At 38.6% G+C, this 15,930-nt stretch overlaps 2 protein-coding genes across 2 annotated transcripts; both read left to right on the top strand.

Moving 5' to 3' along the window:
* The first annotated feature begins 451 nt into the window (after positions 1-451).
* LOC122157286 (interleukin-8-like) lies at positions 452-3,387 on the top strand. Its single transcript, XM_042812852.1, has 4 exons — positions 452-678; positions 1,125-1,260; positions 2,012-2,095; positions 2,691-3,387. Exons 1-4 carry the CDS (start codon positions 615-617, stop codon positions 2,719-2,721), a joined length of 315 nt encoding a protein of 104 aa, XP_042668786.1. The 5' UTR covers positions 452-614; the 3' UTR covers positions 2,722-3,387.
* An 8,366-nt stretch (positions 3,388-11,753) lies between these two features.
* On the top strand, positions 11,754-14,918 carry LOC122157287 (interleukin-8). Its single transcript, XM_042812853.1, has 4 exons — positions 11,754-11,956; positions 12,729-12,864; positions 13,487-13,570; positions 14,125-14,918. Exons 1-4 carry the CDS (start codon positions 11,896-11,898, stop codon positions 14,153-14,155), a joined length of 312 nt encoding a protein of 103 aa, XP_042668787.1. The 5' UTR covers positions 11,754-11,895; the 3' UTR covers positions 14,156-14,918.
* Positions 14,919-15,930: the final 1,012 nt, after the last annotated feature.

Below are 15,930 nucleotides of genomic sequence, written 5' to 3'. Positions count from 1 at the left end.
ATAAAAATCCAGTTCTAGTATCTGTCATTTCTACAAACTGTAGTTCCTAGTTCTAACAGTTCTCCCAACAGTAATAACGCAAAATAAACAAACAAACAAGAACCACTTACGTGCACAGAAAAAATACCCCAAAGTTCAAGGATACACATGGAAAATCACAGATCACATGCAAAAAAAAGTTGCAAAGGGAAAGTTGCAAAGAGTAGCAGAATAATAACTGCAAAAGTTTAAAAGTATGGAAAAGAACAGTAGCAAGCATGTGACACAGGAAAATAGAGAGTACACAGTGCTAAATAAAGGGCTATTTTGTACATGTTCTATGTTTTTATCACTCTCCAATTAACAAAGTGCTTCCTGCTTATGAAAAGCAAGTTCATGGTAGTTGAGGGAAAGGGGTTTGCCCATACCACCATGACTCATTCTCCAATAGCACACTACAGGTTCAGGAGTTTCCAGTGGTGTGACCCACATATGATGCAGGGGGTTCAGGACAGTATATAAACAAGGCAGATACTGAGCACAGCCACTGACCACCCTCGAGGCTGCAGGAGCAAACCCCTCACCAAAATCCCTCACCAAATCCAGGTGACACACAGAAGAAACACTCTTGAAAGATGATGGGCAAGGCTGTGGCTGCTGTCATGGCTCTTCTCCTGATCTCAATGGCTGGAGCAAAAGGTAAAAAAATCCTTCCTAAAACCCTTATAACTAATTGCCAATGTGAGTGCTGATGGGGGAAGATATTATTTTGTCTTAAAGTGCAGCAAATAACTCTGTGTGGGGCTAGATTTTACTCCCTGGTGGAAAGAGTAAATCCGTGTACATCCATCTGATGTAGCCAGGTACAAAGATTAGCGAAATGAAAGCAGAGTGATAAAACTGCTGGTGCTCAGTCATTATCATTTTGTGTTTCCTAATAGCACTGGCTGCTATACAAACAGTTTTTGTATAGTGACAGCGACTGGGCAGCCCAAGACACTGGGTGAAGGCAAATTTTTCAAGTTGTCTGGCTCATAAAAAGAAAAATTATTTCTAATACTCTGAGAAAAAACAACATGTATTTCCTGGGCAAACAGTGTAACAGTCCATACACTACCTGTGTTTTTTTTCTCCTTGTTTTATAGGTATGGCTCAGGCACGTTCAGCGATTGAACTCCGATGCCAGTGCATAGAGACTCATTCCAAGTTCATCCATCCAAAGTTCATTCAAAACGTGAACCTCACCCCTAGTGGACCTCACTGCAAGGACGTGGAAGTCATGTAAGTGCTGTTGCAAAATACTCCCTGCTACTCAACAAAAGGGAAACAGATTTTACATTAGGGATGATGTAAGCATTCTCTAAAAGATGCAACAAGACAGCATGCCAGGTTAATCAGAATGCAGTGCGTGATGCTCCTACAAATGACATAATACATGTCATATGTTGCATAATTTCTGTAAATCTGTACTTAAATAGTACACGGAATTTTTCAGCATAAACCTGTACTCATCAAAAAAGCAAATAAATCTAAAACTCTGAATTCCTCTGACATAAAGAGAATTAAAGCCACTGAGCTGCATTGAGCAGTTTATCAAGACATGCATTTTATGATCCCACTTCTACTGAAGTCAATGGAAAAATGACTATTAGCATAGAAGTCACAGAAATCTTACTGTGGCAACACTTTTATGGACTAGCCAGTAGAGTTTCTGAATCAAGACGGAAACATTCAGCTCCTCAATTAAATACCATCACAAATGCAAACCAAGCTATCTGAAAAAGAAGCGATTTTGAAAACAGTGAGTCCTGCAGATAATCTAATCCATCCACAAAGATATAGGAATGTATGAAAAAAAAAAAAGAAAGTATGTATTAGGCTACAGCTTCAACTGATAGCAGCTTAAATTAAGGGAGACTATCTCAGTGTACATCTAGAGAACCTTGATGTTGCAAGAAAAAAAGGGAAATTGCCTAAGGAAGAGAGTTTCACTAAATAGACCTTTTGCCTTCCTTTTTCTTCTCTGATGTAGAGCTACTCTGAAAGATGGCAGAGAAGTGTGCCTGGATCCCACTGCTCCCTGGGTGAAGCTGATCATCAAGGCAATTCTGGACAAGTGAGTATTTTCTTCTCTGTGGGCACAAATTATTAAAGAGCAGTATTTTGAAGAAGCTAGCAAACATCCTATGCACAAGTTGTTCAAAATACTGTCTCATAAGGAAGTTGCTATCAGGAAGTTTACTGACTGGAGCAAATACTGTGTTTGCTTTGTACTTTAATTATATTGTCAGGTTCAGTCCCTTAGTGCACCAAACATCCTATGTGCATGCTAGCTACAACTCTCATAAGGCACAACTATATTGAAAACTTCAGCGCAAACGCTCAGTCCTTTAGAAATTCAGCCGTTAAGTGACTGTTTTTTCTTGCTTGCAATGGTTAAAAGCAACGATAACTTTTTCAAAAAGAATAGCATTTAGGTGAGTGGGTGAAAAACAGGCCCAAGGAGTGTTAAGCAAAGGATCAAACTACTGAGGTTTGCTGAGTTACTAAATACTCGTGAAGAGGTGACTGCAAACTAATGTCTCTTTTTATTTTTATGCAATGGCTTTCAAAGGACTTGGACAAAGCACAAATCCTTTGAGGCCGATTTCACGCAATTCCAGCACGTGATACTTGTTCCATTAGTTTTCATCTTTTTTATTTTTTTATAGGGCAGACACCAAGAATAAGACTGCATCGTAAAGCAAAGAACAAAGATGTCCTACCTCCTCCAGGAAGACAAAAGTGGGAGACCCCGCCATTCAGCTTCTGGCAGGTCATTTCCTCCTGCCTCCTACATTCATACTTTCATCATTGTCTAGAGGATGTATCCTCCCTCTTTTTGTAGTTACAACAGTAACTTGACAACAGTAGCTTAGGTGTTTTAAAGAAGTGTCATACAGGAGAAAAACCACTGAAATTAGAAAAAGTAGGCAAAAAAATAAAACAAAAAAGATCAGGCTTGTGAAAGGAGATGGAGATGATTCTAGCCACCACATAATCAATGTGGTGCACTCTATGCAGGTCTTTCTTTAAATAACGTCTTTGCCAATAGTTTAGAAACTGCCCAACAATTCCTTTTCTCCAGGAACATGCTGACAGGTAGCATCAACTGTACCTAGGTTACTGCTTCTCATGTGGGCTGCAAACCAGAAAAAGGGGGCTTTCAGAGTCAGTAACCCAAAAGTCTGAGGCATCAGTTTTGGAGCCATCATTTTCAAGGCATTATTTACTCTGAATTACTGCTGTGAAGCTATAAACATGTTTTCATGCCATCTTTTGGTTACAAAAAGGGCACTTTATTTATTTGAATTCTATTAAATATTTATTGCATCTCTAATATTAATTAGTTTATACTTTGTCATAAGAATGTAGATGATCTTCATGCTTCCATTATTTATTTATTTATGGAAAACATTGAAGTTTTTATGCTTTTGTTATTTATTTATTTATGGAAAACACTGAAGTGTTCGTGCTTACATTATTTATTTATTTGTGAAAAACATCTCAGTTTAGGTACCTAATAAATGCTTATTTAAATGTTTTTATTTCAGTATTGTGTGTTATTAATTTCCTTATTGACCTAAGAGGGTACGTTTATTTTCCTTCAGTACCACATAAAGGTGTCTCACAAGGTCAAGAGGAGGCTGAGTTGTGGGGACTGATAAGTACCTCAGGGAATTCTTGCCTGCAGTACGTGCAGACGATTTTCAGTAGGAAAAAAATACAAAAGTGGTCAACTTTCTTCTTCTTTTCTTGCTAGACTTAATTTTTTCAGAGAACTGGGTGATAAAACCCATGGGAAGAAAGAAACGAATAAACAGTGGTGAGTCACAGAAATCCCAGTCTCAGCAGCAGAGTAAAACAGCATGTCAGCCGTGGATCTGGCACAGAACCAGGTTTCTCATTAACTTACCGTAATCAGGCATATCTGATTAATTGCAATGGAGTCAGTGAGCACCCTCTGAAATTTCAGGGAAAAGGGAGTATTATACCAGGAGAAATCTTAAGGAATGAGCTCCAATTGTAAGGCTACATGACACTGACACAGTGATTTACACTGAAACCCTGTGAGACAGTGATTTACAATGAAAAAGCTAGAATACCAGAAGCAAACACTAGAGAAAATGGGAAAGTTGAGCAACTGTTTAGATGTCTATTCTTCTTTGACCTTATCCTAAAAGGAGCCACTCCATATTCTGCACAAACAATGTATGTTTGCTCATGGAGCAAGAAGATAAAAAGGGAGTTTCTATTACAGTTTGAGCAAGTTCTTGCACAATATGTAACTGTCCCCACCATACTTTGCCTCCATTCAGATCTCTGCCCCTGTCCCAGTGCATTACAGACTACTAGACTTCATCTTCAAGACAAAAAGAGGACAGAACTCCACATAGGGCAAGGCTTTGTGCAAATTTGTCTTACAACAGTAAGACTTCTGGTTTCTGGATGATTTTTACCAGCTGGCCTCCCTCAATTACTTAGTGTAAGGCAAGCAAGAAGAGGTGAGGAAGAAAGACTTCAAATACACAGCCATGAAAGCATGTGTGTATCTTAAGGGTTTAGGACCAGTTTTACTGGAAACATTGGTAAAGCAGTACGTGCGCAGCCTTTGTTGCGAGTAAAATTCCAGTCAAGTTACTGTCAGCTGAATCACAGTCAAGGAATCTCTTCTCTTAACACTTCTATCCAAAATTTCAGCAGTAGCTTAGGACCTGAAGCAGAGCATTTGCACAGACTGAACCATATCCTTTCTTTCTCCGTAGGTGAAAAGCGATTCAGAAACTGGCTAGGAATGATATTACTGAAATGTATTTCTGTTCAGCATGCAAATACAAAAGGCCTTTCTTAGGAATAAATAACAATTCTCACTGGAAACATGGTTCCAGTTCTTGGATCCCCACCACAAACCAAAAAAAGCACCACAGCTCTTCTGACTTGATGATTACCTTTGTCAAACCTGGGCTGTACTACTGTGCTGTTTCTGCTTTGCCCATATTAATTCCGAAGCCATGACAGGACTAATTCTCCTAGCAAAATATTTTTATGTTGAGACACTTAAAAATTCAGTCAATTTTCTTTAACTATATCCTTTTGCCTATCAGTATATAAAAAAGCAAACCATGAAACATGCACAGTTCATTTCAAATCAGAATTTTCTTAGAGACACAGAACAGTATCTGTACTGGATGATAAAATCTAGTGCATGCACCATGCTGCTGTTCAGCCAGCTTCCATCCTACTAAATTTCACTTGCAATTTTTCTCTTTTTATTTCTGCAGCCTGAGTACACTGAAAGTCTTTACTTGGTTTCTGCTAAATATCTGAATGCTAAGGTCTTCTTCAAATGCAGATGACATGCAGCAATCTTGTTAGTGTGCTATCATGGTAAGAATTAGAGAAAAGACTGAATTAAAACGGACTTACAGTTCAATACTGTCCCAGTGTAGATCAAGTTAAATCGTTAAGCTGGGAGTTGTCAGTGTCCAGAGGGCGCCTACGCCCTAATGCACTCACCTAGGTCCTCCACCCATTTACCTGCCCACAGGCCTAGGAATCTCATTTAAGCTTGGCATGGGACCTTCATTCTCTCTCTATGTTCTAGAAGTGTTGCTCTCCAGCTTAGCCACTGTCATGCCTGTTCCTGATTGCGGACCATGCTCATCCAGCCAGTGACTCAAGGCCTCATTTCTGCTTGGACTTGGACCTGCATCATCACTGAGACACCTGCTAGGGTGCTTGCTTCCTGGTTTAACACCAGCTGGTGACAACTTGCCCTGCTGGCTGTGGAGTCCCTTTTGTCTCCTTATCTTTCAAGGAGAAGATGTCCAGCACTGCTCACTGGCATTAGTTATCATTCAAAATACAATTTTCTTCCCTAGGTCTATTGTGGGTTTTTAAAATGTCATATCATTAGCAACATTTCCATGTGACTGAAGGCCTTAGAAATGATGTTAATAAGTTCAAGAACAGAACCTTCCTTCACATCCCATGGAAATAGCAACTTGTTCATCAAAGAAGCTTGACTTCTACAGTATCCTAAAAGAAGATTGTGTAAAAAGACAATGTTATTTTGTTTCATCATGGATGCAAGTATTGCAGATGAACCATAGCATTCATTGTGTATAGCAACATTCCCCTCAAAAGTTATGAAACAAAGTTATTACTAAGACAGAGTTATAAATGAAAATGCTATGGGGAAGCAGGTTAAAGGCCTAAAGTAAGGTCTGAAGGGCAGCTAACCATGACAGTTTCATCCATAACTCTGAAAAGTTCTCTTCCAACAGCAGAGGTGTGATCTCTTCTGCCCTGACACTGTGCAGTGTGCTTTCCACAAAGCTCTGGGCAGACAGTGCATATCAGTCTTCAGTTTGACTGCATTCTGGGAAGCTGTGGGGATAACTGTTTAACTTCTGGAGGTCATAGAATTTTCTATCAAAAAATGCCTTTTCTCTGGCTGATCACAATTTCTATAAATGAATACTATATAAAGGGATAGAAAATAACCACAGAACATAAAGAAAATGTTATGTTCCAAGATAAAGTAATTTCTCAAGGAGCTGTTTTTACAAGCTTGTGTTATAAACAGAGCAGGTGATGTGACGTGTCTCCACCGCAGGCAAAGCAACTCATGTTGACATACTGAACCAGGTTCTTGTTAACTACTGAACTAGCAACTGATCTCAGCTAACATATCCCAAGTAGTCCTGCTCCCTGATGACAAAAAGGTAGACACTATGTATGTCCAAGACAAATGATAATTTCCCCTCACACAGCATCAAGGCTCTCATTTAGCAGAGCCCTTTTCAAAACCAATTCCTTTCTTAATTCTTAATTTTATAAAACTACTGAAATTACTTCATATGGATGATGTATTTTTTCAGATCACATTTTGGTTCAGTTTCTTTTCTTGAGATCACCCTTCTCTCCTCACAAAAATAAGAATATCTCAATATCCCAGTGAGCAAAAAAATACATACTTTGTGTTCAAGAGATATTTCACTCAAGACATTTATTCATCTTCTGGTTTAAATACCTATGATTATTTTGCAGAATATTACAGAGAAAAACAAATTTGCTCTGTGCTTATCTGAATCAAATTTTAGTATTACATTGTTAAATATATCCTCCTATCATAGATAGAACAAATGAAATATTCAGAATAGCTGAAGTGACTTAACTGACAATCCACCAGACATTTTAAGCTTATCTTTTTTTGCTCAACGAGTAGAAAAACTTCTGGTACAGAACCAAGTATCTAAATCCCGTCAGCTAAACTGAAAATGATAGCTAAGATCCTTTCTCAGAACAGCAGAAACTAGTTGCCTGCGTAAGACACTATCAAGATATAGAACACCATAACAACTATCAAAATATAGTCCACAACATTGTCAAAGTAACTGTTGGGCACAAGTTTTTATGCAAGGCATTTAAACTAGGTGGAGAAAGCTTGACAGAATAGACAATTCATAGCAGTGAACAGCACTTCAGAACCAAACTAAAACAGAAAAAGAAACTCAACCCACATAAATATAATGTTAGGAGTTTTCTTTAAAAAGCAAGACACCCCCGGGTGAATGTGATAGAAGTAAATCCATATTCATTTCTCCAAGAAAGATCTGTCCTTGAGAAAGAGGCAGAGACCCTTATGACAGCTGTTTCTGACAGTTATAATAACAGGTAGTACAGAGACCAAAGCCAGCTTCATTTTCTACATGTGCCAAGAAAATAAATTTTTGGAAGTGTATCTTTAAAACTGATCTTTTAATGAAAGATTTAAATGTCTGAGAGATGCCATTCACTGAAATAGGCAATAATATCAAAAAGTGACTAAAGAAGATGAAGTATGTTTAGAAGTGGCTTCAGCTGAATGATGTTTGACAGGGTACACTCACAGCACAGCTGCAAACAGTGGATAGGTGTGGATTCTTTACTACTGCCAGAAAACTGGCAACTAAACTGTGTTCTGTGAGGTGCTTCATTATGTCTCATCAGAAGTTCTAAGCCAGCCACTGTCAGCCTCAGGGTAGCCTAATGACAACCAACTAGTGGCTTTCAGAAAGAAGACGATTAAGTTAGTGATGCTAAATTACTAAACTGCCTGTTATTTTTAAAGTGGTATGCATTATGCTCTAGTTTCTGATTAGAGATAAGAAGACTCTGACAGATACAGCAATGATGTATACTGCCTACTGATCGCTTCTAATTTAACCAGAAATTCCCAGGACAAACTTCTTCAAACTTCTTTTATTTCCTCCCATCGCTTCGTTATCTTACTTACTTCTTATGTTTCCTCCCATCACTTCCTTATCTTATTTCCATATTCTGCTTGGCAGGAAGAAAATGCTTCTTGCTACAGTCGTGATAGGAAAATGTGACTGAAGGAATAAATGCAGCCTTCATCCAGAAGATAAAACTCTAGTTGCTGGTCCCTGCACATTCTCTAGTAGAATTTATTATCCCCTCTTTTAATACTAGGCTGATCAAATGTATATATTAATAATTGTTAATATTCCACATTAATATTATCATGCATATTATTGTATCATTTATTACTAGATACATAACATTGCCAATGACTTCATATTGAATTGTATCAAATGAAATATTTTGTATAGCCTACAACAATCTTTCAAATGAAAACTACAGTGAAGAACTGACTGTTTTGAAGCAGAGCTGTAACAATTATAAATATACACAGACACATAAATACATACTTGTACCACTGTATTTATAAATGTATGAATTAAAAGGTAAATAAATTAAAAAGCTATCCTGTTATCTTGTGATTCCAGAGGGATTCAGCAAAGTCCAAAGTGGTGATCAGACTCAGGACACATAACCATTTATATTTAGACACATAAGTGAAAAAAAATCCACAAGTTGCCCTAAGCTTTTTCCCTTTCCTCGTTATGACTTCCTCAATACACTAAGTAAAAAACAGATGTTCAGGAGACAGTCTGCTGTCTACGTATTGCTCCCAACGGGTTGCCTCACAGCAAACTTCCATAAGGGTTTGCACAACACTGCGCCTAGTTTTTGAGCAGAAGTGACTATTTGTTCCTTCAAGGCACCACAGGTCAAGTGAAATTGCTGCTGCCAGCAAACCCTTTGCAGGGAAATGAAGGAAACTTCAGAAGACTAAAAATGCTGTACCCTTAATTTTACCAGAGAGAGGAATTTTATCAGCCCAGTGGTTAGAGCATCTACCTTGAACTGAGGCAACCAGAAACTGCAAGGTACTGAAGCCCACATCTCTGCCATCTCTCATGATGGTCTTTCTTGGTCACTAGAGTACTCAGAAGTCCCTACCACACCAACCACATCCCTTCTGTTTGTGTGTCCTTTGCTACATGCAAAGATTCCAAGTGATGCCAGCCAAGACCCTAAAAAATTAACTTCTGACTTTTGTGTTCATTACACAATGCTTTGAGTCATGTAAAAAAAAGAAGTAGTTTTTGACATCCTGCAGCACGGAGAACACATCCTATACGCTGCCTTAAACACAAGCAAAGGAAGCATTTCCTTCCCTTTTCAGTAGTCATTCAGTAATTGGCTTGTTGCCTAACTTCTAGTTTCTTCATTATAGTGGCATGTTTTTAACATGGTTAAGCATGGAAGGTCTCTGCTCATAGCAGTATCAGCTCAGTCAGTGATACTATGCTTGGAAAGGTAAAGTAATTCCATTCGCATAAGTCATCTCTGATGGTTGTTGGGAAAACACACCCACAGAAAATCAAATAAAGGATTTGGAGTTCCCACATGGAGGCAGGGACTGGGATCAAATACTGGGCAAAGTGTTGAAGGAATACAGTGAGAACTTGGGTGAAGCACAGCACTCCTAGGAACACAGGTTAGGTGTGCCAGGAATTTGGCTTGATTTCACATCTCAAACTTTCTATGCCACAACATTTCTATTTTATATCCTCCTGTAGTTTTGATGAAACTGTGTCATATTGGAAAAAAAAAGTGTAGTGAGAAGAGATGCTTTAGCTCTTAGAAACCGAAGTGGGCTTTTATTTCATTACAAACATCCTGCTCTTTTAGACTGATACTTGCTCTTAGCCCCGGGGCAGGGTTAATCATATAGGTGGAGCAGGCTCTTGGCTCTGTTTTTGTCCTGGGGATTTTTTGCGGTTCTGTTACTGCCACACTCAGGAAATAGTTTACTCTAGCACTAAGGGGGGCAAAAAGTCACTGAATGTAATTGGGAATTCAAGGGGGATTTTTTTCACCTTGGATGAAAGGCATTTCAGTGCACTCTAAGATAAAGCTGCAAATAATTGCAAAGAAATTGGTACCCCCAAATCAAGTTTTAATTACTCTGTGTGTGTACACATACATATGTGGAGACAAAGAAAGACATGCCTAAGGAAAAGAATCAGCCAAACTTTTTTCAGAATAAGCTTGTTAGAAGTTTGACATGAACAATAAAGCAAACATTCAGTATCTGGTATGATTCCTTCCTTTTTCATGCCTTGAGAAAACAAAATGTATTTTCCAGGAAAGCTCTGTAAGATATACAGCTAAGGAGAAGCACCATTTTCAGCCAGAAGTGGTATCTTTTGTTGACTCAGTAAATGGCTGAATAGCCTAATTTGGCTATAATTTTTCCTGGGTCAGCTGAGATAGTGATGGGAAACAGATGGATTTTCCTTTTATCAAATGAGTCCATGGCCAGCAGTAAATAGTGAAGTATAAGAAATTATGAATTAGTAAATATGCTGAAGATGAGTTTTTCTTAAGTCTTTGGAGCAGGGGAGAAGTGCCTCTGTAAGTCCACAGACCACAAAACATGAAACTTTGAGGATACCGATGACAAACAGCAAAAGTCATATGTCAGAAGCACTATATTTTTACAGAATCAGAGCAGATTCTTCACCTTAACACACACACTCCAAATGGGTAAAAGTAATAATTCTTCATTTATATGACAGATCAGCAGTTGAGCCCAAGCTTTCCCTTAAGATGTCTGTGTTATACAGTATTATTTCTACCAGCCACAATGAGCAAGTACTCAATATTCATGCAATGAAATTCTTTAACAAGTACCATAACATTTACTATTATTTCCCTGTGTATGACTTAGGGTTACCGTAACCGAAAGAGAAACAGGTTACTAACAACGCTGACATTCATAAAGCAAACAAAAGCAGATGTATTCAGCAAGTCTCGCTGTTGCATTTGCATACAAAATTTCCTCAAACTCTAACATGTATGACAAGAAAAATGCAGGAATGATTTTCAAGGTTCTTTAGAATTAAAGATCCATTTAATTCTAATTCAAAGCATCCATTAGGATGCTTTGAATACTTTGCTTTGCTTTGAATACTGCACTCTCAGTTCCTTTACTCAGTTCCTTTACAGAAAAAACTGGAAATGCATTTGTACAATACAGCTTTAACAGAAATAAATACAAAAAAAAATTTAAATCAGCAACACAAAACCAGTTATTACCATGAAGAAACAAAACATAACATAACAGAATTACAACATAAATGTAACCAAGCCATCATAAAGTTACTTTGTGAAATAAGCATGTACATTACAGAAAAAGCAAAATTTACAAAAGCCTACAAGAGAAACTAGACTGCATGGGTATTATTTACATGCTTTAATAAATTAATACGTTATATTATTTGCAGCAGAATAATTCATCATCAGCTAGGCTATTTCACAACAGTCATGTGACTCATTTTTACTACATCTGGGAAATTCCTCTAACGCAATCTACATGCTAGCAGAGCCCTGCACACGGGCACAAAACTGTATAAAAGCAGAATGGGTCTCCCCGTTCAGACATCAGCACTCCTCTGACAGGAGAGATCACAGCTCCACAAAACCTCAGCTCAGAAGACAAGCCAAACACTCCTAACCATGAACGGCAAGCTTGGAGCAGTCCTGGCTCTCCTCCTGGTTTCAGCAGCTCTGTCGCAAGGTAAGTGAATCCCTCCCAGTACCCACAGGACTGCAGCACTATCTTGGCACCTGCTGAGATGTGTGTCCTCAGAGAGGCAGCTTTCTGCTAGTTTCTGCAAGTTCATTTCTTTTGAAATGTTTTCAACAGTTTTGCTTTGGACAGAAATTTACTACTGTAGCTCTTGTATTGAAGAGTTACTGACATCTTGTAGGAAATACTTTAAGGACGCTAATGAAATTAATTTTGGTTCTGTATTTCATTTAAAGCGTAAGTTGGCTAGAGACAGGATCTTCTCTAAAAGTGTTTGAAAGTTGCTCTACCTTCCCACAAAGGGCAGTATTTTCCCACTCAGTATTTCCTATTTGTTACTTCATGATCATACTGTTTCAGTCAAGCAATCTACAGCTGCAAGTGAAGAACAAACAATATAAACATAGCAAAGACAGGCCTTAAATTAGGGAAAAATAGCAGGGCTCTCTCTTCTTTATACATGCCAGTATGTCAATCCAGATACTAAAGGATGCAATTAATTGCACAGTGTTGTCAGTCAGTAGAAGTAAACACAAAATACGTGGTTTTACTTTAAAAAGACATGTTGATGTAATTTTAAATGTACTTGGGCATCAGCTCCTCTGAAAAAAATAAACAACATTTTTATACTGTGAGGATTTAGGCACCTAGAACAAATGTAGGACTTCAGCATGTTGTTAAAGAAGAGCAGCCATAATCTCTGGCTGATACAGTAATGGTAACTGGCTCTCAAAGTGCAATCTTCCTTTTGTGCTCATAGGTAGGACCCTGGTAAAGATGGGGAATGAGCTCCGGTGCCAGTGCATTAGCACTCATTCTAAGTTCATCCACCCTAAATCCATTCAAGATGTGAAGCTGACGCCGAGTGGCCCCCACTGCAAGAACGTTGAAATCATGTAAGTAAATCATCTGCAAGGGCCTCTCTTTTCCCAACCTACATTATGCTGTGGCTGTGGGCTTTTAGCATAGTCTTTCTGAACTTGTACATGCCTGAAGCAATCATCAAGAACGTGATGATCTTAAAGATGCCTTCCAATCCAAGCCATTGGATCTTTTCAGTATTTGTTCTATGTGGTAGAACATGATGACTAAGACTAGTCAGTTCTTAATGCACGAGGTAACAGTTTAGTTTAAATCCTGCATTTACTAGGCAGGCAAAACTCCCAGTAAAACAGATCTGTGGCTCACTGCAGAGAGAAAAAGTAAGTTATCTCAGGCAGATGTAGGGAAGCACTGAAAGTAGTCCGGTCTAGAGTAGCACAGACTGGGAGTAAAATGCTGCCATCCATGTACTATCAACATTTCTTTTGTCACTGGATGTTTCACGCTTGTTTTGAGAATCCTTATTGTTGTAAGCAAGTTCTAAACGAATGCCTGTATTTACTGAGGAAAATTTTGAGGAATGTGTGAGTGTTGTAAGCGTAAGCACACAAGCTCTAAACATGCAGTACTATATTCTGTGTATAAAACAAACCCATGTACTAGTTTCCTGACTTTTCTTTCTTCCTTGCTTTGCAGAGCTACTCTAAAGGACAGAAGAGAGGTGTGCTTGGACCCCACTGCTCCCTGGGTACAGCTGATCGTAAAGGCACTTATGGCCAAGTAAGTCCCATTCATTCTCAGATCAGGCAGTTAAGTTGCAAACCTCCCAAAAAAGCCAACTTGTGAGGTTTCATAGTGTAAGCTTCCATTTTCTCTTACTCAGAGGTAAAGAATGGGGAAACGTTGCTTAATTATACGACTGGGCTCTTTTGTGGGCCCTTCTGCAATGTTCTTGTTCAATGACGATGCCACAACTAAACCTTTGATAACCAGCAACTCCATTTGAAGGAAAAGGAACACCTCATGATAAATGGGGCTTTTAAAAAATTACCTTCCCCTTACTTTCAGTATCCTATATAAATAATTCCAAATAATTTCCAAGTTAATGAATTCTTTGATACGAGTGAATGGTGCAAAAGTTTCCTAGCTGAGCACCAGATATGCAAACACTGGCACTCCAGTAACTGCTTTTGAAACATTATTCTCTCTGTGCCTTGAGACAACAGATAGAGTTGGAAATAGATCATTTGCTTTTAACTGTTTATGCAATGCTAAGCCACAACAATTGCCTTTGAAGCACCTTCTAAATCACCTTTTTCCTCACCTCATAACAGGGCTCAGCTCAATTCTGATGCACCACTGTGAGAAGATTGCAGACAGGAAAAAGCCTCAGAACTGCTCCTGATTTCCACTGGGAGAAACATCCAGAGAAAGCATCGTGCAGCATTCCATCTTCCACCTTCCACATCGGTGTCTCATGTTAATTGTAGATCCTTGTATCTATTTATTTATTTATTTAACTGCATCTATTTAAGGAAATCTTTCATATTGGTCAGTGCTGTGGGACTCACTGTCCATAGAATAGGAAAAGTGGCTTGCTAGGGGAAATGAAGCTCCCTTGGAAGCCACTTCAGTCAGACACAATCAGTTGAGTGCAATGCACTTACAGCACAGCTTGTTTGTACTAAGACCTACTGTTCTGCTATTACAGCAGCAAACTGGTAATTCCTCCTGCTCCCCTGGAGTGCTCTAGTATGTTGTGTCAACAACAGTTTCCTAGTCACAGTCAGCTCATGCCGACTGCAGACTGCAATTTAAAACTTCACAAATCTCACCTGCAGAATCTGTAAGACTGTGGGTTTGGTATTTATTATGATTTCCATGGTATTTATAGATATATTTATTCACTAGTTTCTATACAAGATAGAGATTACAACTTTTGTAATTTCTATGGGATTTGCTATTCTTAATGATGAATACTCAAGAAACATTCACACACCCATTACTCTGCATAAGGACTTGGTTCTAAGTCTAATTCATGAGTTATTCAGCTAATGGAAAAAAATTGCAGCATGCATACACAGAATTTGCTTGTGAGAATGTAATTCTCTCTTACAATATATTAATAAATATTTTATTTTAAAAAATCTATTTTCATTTGCTTTATTTAGGAACAGTTTTCTTCATTTTTGCCATTCCAACCCGATTTCTGGAGCTAAAATGGCAACCGTTGTACTGTAACTCTCTGTTACGGTAACATAACATTACTGAATGCAATATCAAGCTCGTAGATCTGGGAAGATAGCAGCATAAAATGCTCACTCTTCTGTCTTCAGGCTGTTCCCAGGCACTGGGGACTGCTGGGCTGTAGTTTCTTTGCTATAAGTAAGCTTTACACTTAGATGCTTAGTCCTTTACCATTCTCTGAAATCATCAGCTCAGTGTCCAACAATACACAAATAAAAACCAGCAAAATGCTGGACATCATCAGGGAAGGAACTGAGGATGACTGAAAGAGGTCACTGGTTTATTGTTAAATATAATTTCTGTGTGCTCTCTGTGTGGCTGAGATTTCTGCAGATTGAGAAGTCGGTACCTAAGTTGGAGAAGTATTGGTAATGGTGAAAAGAATGGAGCAGGAAAAACTGAGAATGTGTTTCAGTTAGGAGAGAAGGCTAGTGAGAATTTGAGCAAGGTTTACAAAATAATGTAGGCAGCTGAGGATGTGACTGTGATTCATCAAATCCTACTTTTTAAGGTACTTGATGAACGTTGCAGGTCAGTGAAAAACAGGAAACAAGAGTACATTTTTATACAGCATATAGTGGCCTGCTGGCAGGAGGCACGCAGGATCAGATACTAAAAGGAAAATCGAATGATGTACTTCTCACATCCTACAACAAAGGGCCAAAAGATGTTAAGCTTCTCTTCAGTTAGGAAAAGGGTTAAGATTTCAAGAGGTTTTACCTAGAAACGAGAAATTTACAAGAGAGCTACTGGCTGTTTTGCAAACTTAAATCTAGAATCAGAATGGCTTGGGTTGGAAGGGACCCTGAAGATCATCAAGTTTCAACCTCCCCTACCACAGGCAGGGCCCCAACCTGTAGATCTAGCACTAGACCAGATTGCCCAAGACCCCA

Source organism: Centrocercus urophasianus, unplaced genomic scaffold (genome assembly GCF_019232065.1).
Source record: "Centrocercus urophasianus isolate 14NV4802_14NV808 unplaced genomic scaffold, USGS_Curo_1.0 seq_13, whole genome shotgun sequence".
NCBI classification, from domain to species: domain Eukaryota; kingdom Metazoa; phylum Chordata; class Aves; order Galliformes; family Phasianidae; genus Centrocercus; species Centrocercus urophasianus.
This window is presented reverse-complemented; position numbering and strand designations above follow the sequence as displayed.

What these genes read in the sequence shown, in the direction of transcription:
- LOC122157287 (XM_042812853.1), top strand. Translation starts at nt 11,896, where the DNA reads ATGAACGGCAAGCTTGGAGCAGTCCTGGCTCTCCTCCTGGTTTCAGCA. An exon ending in TGCAAGAACGTTGAAATCAT is followed by an intron (nt 12,865 to 13,486) that starts GTAAGTAAATCA and finishes CTTGCTTTGCAG; the next exon opens with AGCTACTCTAAAGGACAGAA. An exon ending in GTAAAGGCACTTATGGCCAA is followed by an intron (nt 13,571 to 14,124) that starts GTAAGTCCCATT and finishes ACCTCATAACAG; the next exon opens with GGCTCAGCTCAATTCTGATG.
- LOC122157286 (XM_042812852.1), top strand. Translation starts at nt 615, where the DNA reads ATGATGGGCAAGGCTGTGGCTGCTGTCATGGCTCTTCTCCTGATCTCA. An exon ending in CTCAATGGCTGGAGCAAAAG is followed by an intron (nt 679 to 1,124) that starts GTAAAAAAATCC and finishes CTTGTTTTATAG; the next exon opens with GTATGGCTCAGGCACGTTCA. An exon ending in TGCAAGGACGTGGAAGTCAT is followed by an intron (nt 1,261 to 2,011) that starts GTAAGTGCTGTT and finishes TCTCTGATGTAG; the next exon opens with AGCTACTCTGAAAGATGGCA.